Consider the following 13743-nt stretch of genomic DNA (forward strand, 5'->3'; position numbering starts at 1 on the left):
TGACCAGGATGGTCTCGATCTCTTGACCTCGTGATCCACCCGCCTCGGCCTCCCAAAGTGCTGGGATTACAGGCTTGAGCCACCGCGCCCGGCCTCAGGTTACTCTTAAGTGGACAATACCAAAGGAGAATTCACAGATGGAAAATATCCACTGTCAGACATAGTGGCTCATGCCTGTAATCCCAGTATTTTGGAGGGGGAGGCGGAGGCAGGAGGATTGCTTGAGGCCAGCAGGAGTTCAAATCTAGCCTGGGCAATATAGGGAGACCCTATAAAAAATTAAAAAAGAAAATAACCAGGTGTGGTGATGGATACCTATGGTCCCAGCTACTTGGGAGGCTGAGGTGGGAGGATCAGTTGAGCCGGGGCAGGTGGAGGCTGCAAAGAGCCATCATCCTGCCATTGCACTCCAGCCTGGGTGATAGAGTGAGACCCTGTACCAACAACAACAACAACAACAAAAACAAAAAAAGAAACTATCCACTTTACCAATAATAGTATAAACATAATAGAGACCTCTATGGGTCAAAGAGAAAAGGTGAAAGCAGGAAATGAAATAAAGCTACTTCTCCCCATAATTGGCAGTAGGGAAATACATACAGCTTAGTATTGTCTTTTTGAGACGGGATCTTGCTTTGTTGCCCAAGTTGGAGTGCAGTGGCATGATCTCGGCTCACCACAACCTCTGCCTCCCAGGTTCAAGTGATTCTTCGCCTCAGCCTCCCGAGTAGCTGGGACTACAGGTGTGTACCACAATGCCTGGCTAATTTTTGCATTTTTGTTTTGAGATGGAGTCTCACTCTGTTGCCAGTCTGGAGTACAGTGGCATGATCTCGGCTCACTGCAATCTCTGCCTCCGGGGTTCAAGCGATTCTCCTGCCTCAGTCTCCTGAGTAGCTGGACCTACAGGTGCATGCCACCACACCCAGCTAATTTTTGCATTTTTAGTAGAGATGGGTTTCATCATGTTGGCCAGGGTGGTCTTGATCTCTTGACCTCATGATCTGCCTGCCTTGGCCTCCCAAAATGCTGGGATTACAGGCGTGAGCCACTGTGCGTTGCCAAATCTGGTTTTATTTTACATTTTATCAATGCTCAGGCTTAGAGAGTTTGGTCACATTTGTAAATAAAGCCTGTCTTGGAAGGAGGGGAAGAAAGAAAATAGAATTTTAGAATTAATCTGCATAAACTGGTAAGTGGCCTGAAACCACAGCATAAAGCAAAGCAGATAGTGTTGCACAAGTTTACTTTGATTGGTCAAAACAAGTGGGTTGGTAGTATTATAAAGAGTGATATAGGAAATCTGTATACTTTTTATTGGATGGTATCTGTAAACATTAAATTTGGCTTAGGGTGGGTGTAGTGGCTCATGCCTATAATTGCAGCACTTTAGGAGGCCGAGGTGGGCAGATCACTTGAGGTCAGGAGTTCGAGACCAGCCTGGGCAATATGGTGAAACCCCATCTCTACTAAAATACAAAAAAAAATTAGCTGGGTGTGGCAGCATGCACCTGTAGTCCTAGCTACACAGGAGGCTGAGGCAGGAGAATTGCTTGAACCCAGGAGACAGAGGTTGTAGTGAGCTGAGATTGTGCCACTGCACTCCAGGCTGGGTGACAGAGTGAGACTCTGTCTCCAAAAAAAAGAAAATTATCTGGGTATGGTGGCACATACCTGCAGTCTCAGCTACTTGGGAGGCTGAAGCAGGAGGGTCACTTGAGCTCAAGAATTTGAGACTGCAATAAGCTAGAATGCCACCACCACACTCTGGCCTGGGTAACTGAGTGAGGCCCTATTGCTAAAAATAAATAAATAAATAAATAAATAATTTGTTAAAAAAATTGTATTAAAAAACGTAACAAAATTTTTCATCTTAACTAGTAAGTGTATAGATAATTAATGTTAACTAAATTTGCATTGTTCTGTGTCCAGTCATTTTTTATTTTATTTTATTTTTTTTTTGAGACGGAGTTTCACTCATGTTACCCAGGCTGGAGTGCAATGGCACGATCTCGGCTCATCGCAACCTCCGCCTCCTGGGTTCAGGCAATTCTCCTGCCTCAGCCTCCTGAGTAGCTGGGATTACAGGTGCGCACCACCATGCCCATCTGATTTTTTTTATTTTTAGTACAGACGGGGTTTCACCATGTTGACCAGGATGGTCTCAATCTCTTGACCTCGTGATCCACCCGCCTCGGCCTCCCAAAGTGCTGGGATTACAGGCTTGAGCCACCACGCCCGGCCCCAGTCATTTTTTATACAGAACATCTACAACCTACAAATTCACTGAAGCTTTAAGAGTATATACTTTTGGCTGGGCGCGGGGGCTCGCATGCCTGTAATCCCAGAACTTTTGGGAAGCCAAGGTGGGCAGATCACCTGAGGTCATGAGTTCAAGACCAGCCCGGCCAGCGTGGTGAAACCCTGTCTCTACTAAAAATACAAAAACATTAGCTGGGCACAGTGGTGTGCGCCTGTAATCCGAGCTACTCTGCAGGTTGGGGCAGGAGAATTGCTTGAACCTGGGAGGCGGAGGTTGTGGCGAGCCAAGATTGCCACTGCACTCCAGCCTGGGCTACAGAGCGAGACTCAGTCTCAAAAAAAAAAAAAAAAAAGCCCCCCACAGCTTACAATGGTACGATGGCACGATCTTGGCTCACTGCAACCTCTGCCTCCCGGGTTCAAGTGATTCTTCTGGCTCAGCCTCCCGAGTAGCTGGGAGTACAGGTGTGCACCACCAGGCCCGGCTAATTTTGTATTTTTAGTAGAGACTCCATGTTGGTCAGGCTGATCTCAAATTCCTGACCTTAGGTGGTTCACCTGCCTCGGCCTCCCAAAGTGTTGGGATTACAGGCATGAGGCACAGCGCCCAACCCTCTCTTCATTTTGAAAAGGGCTGGCCACTAATATGTGTCAAAAACATCTTAGGTTTCTTGAAAAAAACTCTGAGAAACCAAAAAGCACCTTAAATATTAGCTATCGTTCCCCCCCTCCCGCCCACTGTCTAAATCCTAGTCTTTAAGATCTAGCTCAAATTTCTTGTATATGGGTGAAAGATTCTCTCTTGAATTCTTAGAGCCTTTATTGTCTGTATCATGTATTTGGCTGTTAATGATCTTGTATCCTCTTTTGTATTGTGGTCTTTAGCTACTGTTAGAAATTGTGTAGTACTTAGTGAATTTTCAGTTCCCAGAGGCTAGAGACTTACCTTAGTTTTTGTCTTCATACCTTACAATACCTTAAAGTTACAAAGCACTCTGTAGATCATGATTGGATTGATTTTAAATGACACGAGTGACTAATTTCTGGTTTGGGTACCGTATGTCTCAGAAAAGCAATTCACCTTCTTATGGTGGCTGACGAAAAGATTTATGGTTAAGTTTGTGGAATTTTGAGTACTTCTGGCTGACTGAAAGTATAGAAACTCTTTTCTTTTTTGAGAGAGTCTCGCTCTATTACCCAGACTGGAGTGCAGAGAACTCCGCCTCACTGCAGCCTTGACCTCCTGGGCTCAAGTGATCCTTCTACCTCAGCCTCCTGAGTAGTTGGGACCGTAGACTCAAGCAACCATGCCTGGCTAATTTAAAAACAAATTTCTTTGTTTCTTTCTTTTTCTTTTGTAGAGACAGAGTCTCGTCATGTTGCCTAGATTGATTTCAAACTCCTAGGCTCAAGTGATCCTCCTACCTTGGCTTTTCAGAATAGCTCGCCAATTTAATTTTGATTAGGTTGTTCTATTAGTTTGAAATTTGGACTAGGCATGGTGGCTCGTGCCTGTAATCCCAGCACTTTAGGAAGCTGAAGGTGTTGGGATTATAGGCATGAGCCACTGTGCCTGGCCAGAAATTTTTTTTTAAGAATTTTCTTTTTTTTTTTTTTTTTTGAGACGGAGTTTTGCTCTTGTTACCCAGCCTGGAGTGCAATGGCGCGATCTCAGCTCACCGCAGCCTCCGCCTCCTGGGTTCAGGCAATTCTCCTTCCTCAGCCTCCTGAGTAGCTGGGATTACAGGCACGCGCCACCATGCCCAGCTAATTTTTTGTATTTTTGGTAGAGACGGGGTTTCACCATGTTGACCAGGATGGTCTCGATCTCTTGACCTCGTGATCCACCCGCCTCGGCCTCCCAAAGTGCTGGGATTACAGGCGTGAGCCACCGCGCCCGGCTTAAGAATTTTCAATTCGTGAACTTGTGTAGATATGAACAAGTCATGTGCCAGAACAAAAACCACTAGCTGTCTCTTGGATAGTATGTGTCACTCTGGACTTTGGAACAAATGAATGTAGAAGTGTCTTTTGGGACCTAATCTGATCGTACATAGAAGTACTTCTAGTTTTAATTGCCCAAGACTCATGGCACTTAAAAGTCTGTAGGAGGCTGGGTGCAGTGGCTCATGCCTGTAATGCCAGCACTTTGGGAGGCTGAGGTGGGAGGACTGCTGGAGGCCAGGAGTTGGAGGCTAGCTTGGTCAACATAGTGAGACCCTGGGCTATTAAAAAAAAAAAAGTAGCCAGGTGTGGTGACACACACCTTTAGTCTTAGCACTTTGGGAGGCTGAAGTGGGAGGATCCCTTGAGCCCAGGTATTCAAGCCTGCAGTGAGCTGTGATCGCACACTGCATTCCAGCCTGGTCAATAGAGTGAGACCCTGTCTCAAAAAAAGAAAAAAAGGCTCATGAAGCATTGACTCTGCTTTTCTGAGGAGTAAACATTTTTTAGATAAATGATAAGAAAGGTTGTATTGTCAGTGAAGCATCCTATAGCACCTTCTCCCAAATTAATAGGGAATTTTGATATTACTGTTTTTTTCTTTTTTTTTTTTTTTGAGATGGAGTCTTACTGTGTTGCCCAAGCTGGAGTCCAGTGGCATGATCTCGGCTCATTTAACCTCTACCTCCCAGGTTCAAGTGATTCTCCTGCCTCAGCCTCCCTAGTTGCTAGGATTACAGATGTGCACCACCACACCAAGCTAATTTTTTTGTATTTTTAGTAGAGATGGGATTTCATCATGTTGGCCAGGATGATCCTGAACTCCTGTCCTCAAATGATCTGTCCTCCTTGGCCTCCTGAAGTGCTGGGATTACAGGTGTGAGCCATCGCACCCAGCGTGGTGTTACTTTCTTAATACAAATAACTTTCTTCCTATTGTACACTACATGGGGGAGAAAAATTAAGGAAGGTGTCAGCAACAGAATTAATGGTAATTCATCTGACACCCAAAAAGATAAAAATTACCAAGCAAATAAATAAGTCAGTAAATTGGCATTATTGATGCTCATCATTCTTGACTGAGAACATTATATTGTCACAGGATTCCAAAAATGCTTAGGTTAAGAAGGCAGGCAATCAAGAGTTTTTTCATCTCAGAATAGTTTGCCAATTTAATTTTGGTTAAGTTGTTCTATTAGTTTGAAATTTTGGCTGGGCATGGTGGCTTGTGCCTGTAATCCCAGCACTTTGGGAAGCTGAAGTGGGAATATCACTTGGGCCCAGGAATTCAAGACCAGCCCTGGGCAACATAGAGAGACTTGTCTCTACAAATAATAAAAAAAATTAGCCAGGTGTGGTGGTGCATGTCTGTGGTCCCAGCTACTAGGGAGGCCGAGGTGGGGGAATTATTTGTGCCCAGGCAGTTGAGGCTACAGTGAGTTATGATTGTGCCATTACACTCTAGCCTGGGCAACAGGGAGACACAATCTAAACACACACACACACACACACACACACACACACACACACACACACACACAAAAGCAAGCAAGAAAGAAATTTGTTCAGGTTGAGATCAAATATAGGGGCTAAATATATTTGCAGACTACTTTTGGAGTATAAATTAGAGATAATTTTGTAGTCCATACTACAAAACATTGCACAGCTACTCTTAAGGGTATATAAATTGTTTCAAAATTTTTATCTAAGAAATTGGATATCATTCCCTGAATTGTGGTACTACTTATTAATGTTGAATTGTCTCTAGTATTAAAAAGCACCAACAGCTTGGGCATATAGGGCCTGTTTAGTTTTCTCTTCTCTCTTTATGTACAACTTTGATGATACTGGCTTAAATTTGATATGTAGAAAGAGGGAATAACACAGTCTTGTCTTTGATAGTTGTATTTCTTTTTTTTATTTTATGAAATTTATATTTATTCCTTTCTCTTTTTCATATAACCAAGAAGGAGATAGTTGTGTTTCTTATCTAACAGCTTTCCAACAAAGTGACACCTTTAAAGCCGTGTTTCAGAGCCTTTTAGAGTTGAAAAAGCATAAAGAGACAGTGCATACTTCTCTCAGGGTGGTAAATCAGATTTAGACAACTTTAAATATAGCTCATATTTTGATAAATCTTGCCAAGGTTGTGGTTCTTGGAAAACAAATCAAGTTAGGCAATTCACCAGGGAGGAAACATTTAGTTTTGTGGGTGTGCAGTTTTGGTATAGTCAGCCAAAAGATACATCTGCAGGATGCAGTTTTTTTTTTAAACTGCCTTGAATTTTGCAGATTCATGGCTTCAACATGCCTCAGAAGCACTTGCATTTCATTTTTCTGTAATTGATTTTTCAGCTGTGGATTGTTTCCAGTTCTTTCACTGAGCATATCACCTTACATGTAGGGTTCCATCTAGTGGTAAAAGTGGTAATTGTAGGCTGTAAGTAGGTTATATTATTTTTCTAGTATTACTAGACTGATAAATTTATGCCACTTTGACATGATAGGCCACAATCCATTTGATTGATACTCATTTGGCATACTCTTCTTAATTCTGTTCACTATATTATGTCTTGAGTTAGGATGAAAATAATACAGCTTTCAGGTTTTAAAGTGACTAAATTTAAACTGCTAAGAGTCATGACATTGTCTGCACAAGACAGCATTTTCTGTCACTTACAGAAAGTTACATTTGGCATGTCAAGAAAAAAAAACACAATCCAAAGCGGCAACCATTTAAAATAAAAGACTGCCACAGGATTAATGCAGAATATTAAAAAATTTCCTGTTGAACAAAATGATTTAATTGATTTTTTTCTTTAAAGATGTTGCTCTCAAATAGATTATATGCATCTTTTGGAAATTGAAAGATCCTGGAAAAACATCTTCCATGTGGGACATCTTGAAAGATAGTATTTTAGTTTCAGTAAGTTACATGAATGAATCTCCAGTCCTTATCACTGTAATGGGTCTGTTTACAGAGTGTAAGCTTGTGGACGGGTGTGGTGGCTCATGCCTGTAATCCCAGCACTTTGGGAGGCTGAGGCGGGCAGATCATGTGGTAAGGAGATGGAAACTATCCTGGCTAACATGGTGAAACCCCGTCTCTACTAAAAATGTAAAAAATTATCTGGGCGCGGTGGCATGCACCTGTAGTCCCAGCTACTCAAAGATGAGGCAGGAGAATTGCTTGAACCCGGGAGGCAGAGGTTGCAGTGAGCTGAGATCAGGCCACTGCACTCCAGCCTGGGCGACAGAGTGAGACTCTGTCACAAACAAGCAAACAAAAAAACAGAGTATAAGTTTGTTTCTTAGATTTGCAGAATTTATGAAGAAAGAAAATTATGCATTAAAGGTAGACTTCTGCACAGTTTGTGAGGTTGGAGTGAAAGTGGTATTTGTTGTACCTGATGGAGTAACTGTGGTGGAAGTTGTAGAAGAGGAAGGCAGAGTTGTGGTTTTAACTCTGGAAAATGGGAATTATAATTTCCTTTAGGCTTCTGTATTTCCCAAGATTTCCAAAAAATCCATAAAAAGTCGTTTGTGAACTCAACACACAAAGCCTCAGCAACTCTGCTGAGATTCACTGAGTATGAAACACTGGATCTATGTGTCTCTGTAGAATTGATTGGAACCAGGGTGCCAATTGGCACAGAACAGAGGTCCTGTTCACCATGCCACAGTCTCTAACTGCTGAATTATGTGAACAGTAGCTCTCATCTTCTTTACATTCTATCCATCCAAGAGCAGGTATTAACAGTGCTTTAATACAGGAAACAGCTGTTGCAGCCTTCACAGGTTTCTGGTGCTGGAGTGGTGACTGATGGGAAGGATGTCACTGGCATTGAGGTTATCTTGGAAGTGGCGACCCACAGAAGTGGGCAGGAGAGCCCCGATATGGTGTCCTCAGCATTGGTATCCAGAGGAAAGCTGCTGCGCACAACGTCCTGTCAATCCCTCTGTCTCCTGCAGGCCACCTCCCCCAAATTGTTCTTTTTTAGGGATCTTGCCTCTATCATTCTTTGGGATAGTTGCCCAGAGCCCTTGTTATTTCTGTATGCCTACATATCTAGCTACTAATTTTCCTGGTTCTGGCCATCTATGTAAAAACTTTTATGATGAGTAAATTAGTCTTTAGTATATACTTTGATTTTCTATAATATTTATATCAGATTGAAGTGAGATTTAAGCCAAAACTACTTGGTTTCTTCAAAAAATTTGTCATGAAATGTTGATTATACATACAAGTTTATAGAACAGTATAATCAATACTCTTCCCATTACCCAGCTTCAGCAAATCTTAACATTTTGCCATATTTGATTCCAATGCTCCCCTTTTCCCATAGCTCAGTAATTTATCCACAAGAACGTTATTAGCACTTCAGGAACTCTTTTCACACCTTCATGCCTCCTCTTAATCACTATCCACAAAAGGTAACCAATATCCTGAATATTATGGTAAATACATTTCCGCTTCTCTTTACAGTTTGCCAGTTAAGCAAGTATCTCTAAAACTAGTTTCATTTATTTTAAAAATTTGATATAAATGTCATCATATAGTATGTAGTTGTCTCTGTGTGTGTGTGTGTGTGTGTGTGTGTGTGTGTGTGTGCGTGCGGCTTCTTTTGCTTTTCATCTGTGAGATTTAACTATGATTGTACATATAGTTAGAGTCTGTCCATTTTCATTACTGTTTAATATTCCATTGCAAATAAACAAAGCCATTAAATTAAAATTCTTCTGGACATTTTGCTTTCAGTTTTGGCTGTTCAGAAAATAATGTTGTGGGCTGGGTTTGATGGGTCATGCGTGTAATCCCAGCACTTTGAGAGGTGGGATTTGCTTGAGCCCAGGAGTTCAAGATCAGCCTGCTCAACATGGTGAAACCCTGTCTCTACTAAAAATACAAAAATTAACTGGGCATGATGGCACTCATCTGTAATCCCAACTACTCAGGAGGCTGAGGCATGAGAATCGCTTGAAACAAAGAGGTGGAGGTTGCAATGAGCCAGAATAGTGCCACTGTACTCCAGCCTGGGTGACAGAGTGAGTCTCTGTCTCAAAAAAAGAAAAAAAAAACAAACAGAAATTAATGAAATAGGCTGGGTGTGGGTGGCTCACGCCTGTAATCCCAGCACTTTGGGAGGCTGAAGCTGGTGGATCACCTGAGGTCAGGAATTTGAGAACAGCCTGGTCAACATGGTGAAACCCTGCCTCTACTAAAAATACAAAAATTAGCCAGGCATGCTGGTGTGTGCCTGTAATCCCAGCTACTTGGGAGGCTGAGCCAGGAGAATGCATTGAACCTGGGAGGTGGAGGTTGCAGTGAGCCAAGATCATGCCACTGTACTCCTGCCTGGGAGACAGAGCAACACTCTGTCTCAAAAAAAGAAAAAAAGAAATAAGAAACTAATAAAATAAACACCAAACATATACCATGGAGAGGTTCAACAAATCAAGAAAGCCAGAATTTGGAACCTTGACAATGCTAATTACATTGAAAAACAGATTACCAATATCAGGAACAAAGAGGAGGACATTACTGTGGAACCTAGAGACATTAAAAAAGATAAAAGGATGGCCGGGTTCTTGGCTTATGCCTGTAATCCCAGGCCTAGGCCAAGGCAGGTGGATCACAAGGTCAGGAGTTCGAGACCAGCCTGGATGATATGGTGAAACCCCCGCATACTAAAAATACAAAAAAAGGTGTACGTGGTGGCAAATGCCTATAAGCCCTGTTACTTGGGAGGCTGAGGCAGAAGAGTTGCTTGAACCCGGAAGGTGGAGGTTGCAGTGAGCTGAGATTGCGCCACTGCACTCCAGCCTGGGTGATAGATCAAGACTCCGTCTCAAAACAACAACAACAAAAAACATGATAAGAGGGTATTATATATAATTTATACCAGTAAAGTTTGAAGGTTTATGTGAAATAGACAAATTTCTTGAAATGTACAACTTAATAAAATTAACACAAGAAGTAAAGGAAAATGTGAGTAGGTCCATAACATAAAATAAATGGAACATGTAAAGAAAAACCTTTTCACAAAGAAAACTCTAGGTTCAGATGGCTTCATCAGCCAATTCTGTCACATATTTAAAGAAGAAATAACACTAATCTCACATAAATTTTTTCAGAAAATAGAAAAATAAGACATATAGGCTGGGCACAGTGGCTCACGCCTGTAATCTTAACACTTTGGGAGGCCAAGGCAGACGCATTGCCTGAGCCCAGGAGTTCAAGATCAGCCTGGGCAACACGGTGAAACCCCATCTCTACTGAAATACAAAAAATTAGCCGGGCGTGGTGGCGTGCCCCTGTAGTCCCAGCTGTTCAAGAGGCTGAGGCAGGAGAGTTGCTTGCACCTGGGAGGTGCAGGTTGCAGTGAGCTGAGATTGCACCACTGCACTCCAGTTTGGGCAACAGAGTAAGACTTCGTCTCAAAAAAAAAAAGACATATTTCCCACCTAAGTGTATAAGGCTAGAAACAACATCTTTTTTTTAGTCTGTGGCTTGTCTAGTATTTTATTATTACTTTTAAGATTTTAGATTTATTTATTTATCTATTTATTATGAATGATTAATATGTTCACATGAATATAAAATCCAGAAAATACAAAAGAGCATACAGTGAAAACCTAATGAAGATATTACAAGAAAGGAAAATTTAAGACCAGTCTCACTTATGAATGTATGGGAAACCTAAACAAACTATTAGCAAACCAAATTCAGCAACATATAAAAATGATATGTCATAACAAAATTGAGTTATTCTAGAAATGCAAGGTTGGTTAAACATTAGAAAATCAGTATTATTTACCATAAATAAGAAAAATTATATGATCAGTAGATGCACAATAAAGTTTTGATAAGTATTTGATAAAATTAAACACCAATACACAATTTTATTTTTTTTTGAGACAGAGTCTTGCCCTGCCGCCCAAGCTGGAGTGCAACAGTGTGATCTTGGCCCACTGTAACCTCCACCTCCTGGGTTTAAGCCGTTCTCCTGCCTCAGCCTCCTGAATAGCTGGGATTACAGGTGCATGCCACCATGCCTGGCTAATTTTTTGTGTCTTTAGTAGAGATGGGGTTTCACCATGCTGGCCAAACATGGTCTTGAACTCCTGACCTCAAGTGATCCTCCTGCCTCCTGCCTTGGACTTCCAAAGTGCTGGGATTACAGGCTTGAGCGACTGTGCCTGGCCTCCCAATACACAATTTTAAATAAGTAAATAAATAAACAACAGAGGCAAATTACCTGAGTGTAGTGGTGGGTACTTATAATCCTAGCTACTTGGGAAGCTCAGGCAGGAGAATTGCTTGAGCCTAGGAGGCAGAAGCTGCAGTGAGCTGAGATCGCCCCACTGCATTCAAGCCTAGGTGAGAAGAGTGAGACTCTATCTCAAAAAACAAAACAAAACAAAACATAGCAAACTGAGAATAAAAATATACCACTTGAATCTGATTTTGCTAAGTGATGAGTAAGGAAAGATACTATTTTTAAATTTACTTTACTCTGATAATTTGTGAAGTTGAGATTCTTTTTTTTTTTTTTTTCAAATCTGGCTAAAAGAGCAGAGATTCTTTTTATGTTTATTAGTTATTAGGCCCTCTCTTCTATGCGTTACTGATCATGTCATTTGACTAATTTTCTACTGAGTCAAGTGTCTTTTCCTTGTTAATTTTTAGGCTTACTGATAAATTCTGAATACTGATTCTTGGTTATGTGCATGGCAAACATCTGTTTTTTCAGCCTGTGGCTTGTCTAGTATTTTATTACTTTTCTTTTCTTTTTTTTTTTTTTCCTTAACAGCATGCAGTTTATGTAGCACTTTCATATTATTACGTTTAAGGTTATAGATTTATTTATTTACTTATTTATTATGAATGGTTAGTATGTTCACATGAATATAAAATCCAGAAAATACAATACAGCACACAGTGAAAAGTTTCTCTCCCACTCCTCTTCCCCTTTTATTCACTTTTCCTCTTTAGAGGCATTGTGACTTCATTTTTAAGAAATTTAGTTTGTAATGTCATTTGTTATACAGAAGAATTTAATGTAGTTTATGATTCTTTCATTGGGGATTGTGCTTTTTATGTCTTGTTTAAGCAACTCTTCTTCTGTCACATTAATTTATTCTATATTTTTTAATGTTTTTAAATTTGGCTTTTCATATTTAGATTTTTATTTTGTTTGGAATTTATTTTTTGTCTGTGATGTGAGGTAGGGATCACCCTTCCCCCATATTGTAAAACTACCTGTCCTGTGCTTTTACATTTGTAACTGTTACATCTAGTACAACTTCAGTGGTGATGGGAGTCTGCTTTTGAGTTTCATCTATCCATTGGCAAATACAGTTAATTAACTGGTCTGGTTTTTTATCTCTATTTTCCTGCTTGCAGATGAGTGTTCAGAGTCTTAAGTACTGCCTTTCAGGCCCCATAATGTGCCCTTGTATCCTCTAACATGTCTGGAATTTGTGTAGGCTGTGCTGGGGCAGGGAAAGGAGAGGCTCATTGTCACAACAAACAAGGGGAAAGCTTTTTTCCTGTCTCTTCCATTTACCAATGCCTCATCAGAAGCTTTCAGCACTTATGTAAGAAGTGTATTTATTTTCTTGAACTTTAGTACATTTGGTTTGTTTTAAAATATTGTAGAGTAGAAAGTTGTTTTTGCTTATAGTATTTTTTTCTTTAGTCCTAGAAATTTCTTAAGCTCTTAAACATGTTTCTTGATATTCTTAGCTTTATATTGTGGTATTGTATATTCTTTGGAAAGGGATTAGTGGGCTTTGTGATATGGGGATAACTTTAAGAAAAATAACCCGCTGTAACTCTTTTCCATCTTTCACCTTCTATTTGATTTCTGTTTTAACTATTTCCATCTCTTAGATACTGTTTTACCAGATGGTCCACACAGAAAATGTGAGGAAGTGGGAGAAAAGAAAAGAACTAGCTGAAAGAAATTAAAATGTGACATAATAAGAGAGAATGAACATGGGAAGAAAGGGGAGAAAAAACCTGGGAAAAGAAACTGAGATTGTTTAAATGTTACTTATGTGTTAGGACATCCAAGTTATCTTTTTCTTCTTGTATTCATTAAGAGCTAGGAGCAACCTTGAACCTGTTTATTCTTCTACTTTACATGCTGTTTAGGAGGGAGTAGTTTTGGGGGTGATGACGAGGTAGGAAGGATTCTGTTGAAAAACGATACATGTTGCTTCTAGTTTCTTTCTCACTTATGTACAATATTTGATCCAGTTTAGTGCTGGAAGGGTCAACTGTAATGAAAATGTTAGAATCCTGAGTTTTGCTTGGACATTAATAAAAATCTGTAAGTTTTATGTATGTATGTGTTTCTGTTTCAGGAATATAAAGCTTGCTATTAATATACATTTTTATGTTAAAGCTAATTTGATCTGAATCAGTTATTCAGAATTAAAAGGGATGTGAATTCTAGAAAATGGTTAGTTTAGACTCAGTAAATTATAAAACTGTTTTTGTTGCTACACATTTTATGATTTTCTGGCCCT

General features: G+C 40.4%; 1 protein-coding gene across 3 annotated transcripts in view; it reads left to right on the forward strand.

Moving 5' to 3' along the window:
* The window catches only part of ARHGAP19 (Rho GTPase activating protein 19), a 67593-nt gene that overhangs the window by 3521 nt on the left and 50329 nt on the right, over positions 1-13743 (forward strand). The window contains exon 1 of one of the 3 annotated variants that reach the window (XM_037729356.1): positions 12699-12807. The exons of the other annotated variants lie outside the window; for them this stretch is intronic. Within the exon in view, the coding sequence (XP_037585284.1) occupies positions 12779-12807 (29 nt within the window). The 5' untranslated portion in view covers positions 12699-12778. Of the gene's footprint in view, positions 1-12698; positions 12808-13743 lie in introns of those variants that run through there. 3 annotated transcript variants of the gene reach the window in all.

This window comes from Cebus imitator, unplaced genomic scaffold (genome assembly GCF_001604975.1).
Source record: "Cebus imitator isolate Cc_AM_T3 unplaced genomic scaffold, Cebus_imitator-1.0 Scaffold299, whole genome shotgun sequence".
Classification (NCBI taxonomy): Eukaryota; Metazoa; Chordata; class Mammalia; order Primates; family Cebidae; genus Cebus; species Cebus imitator.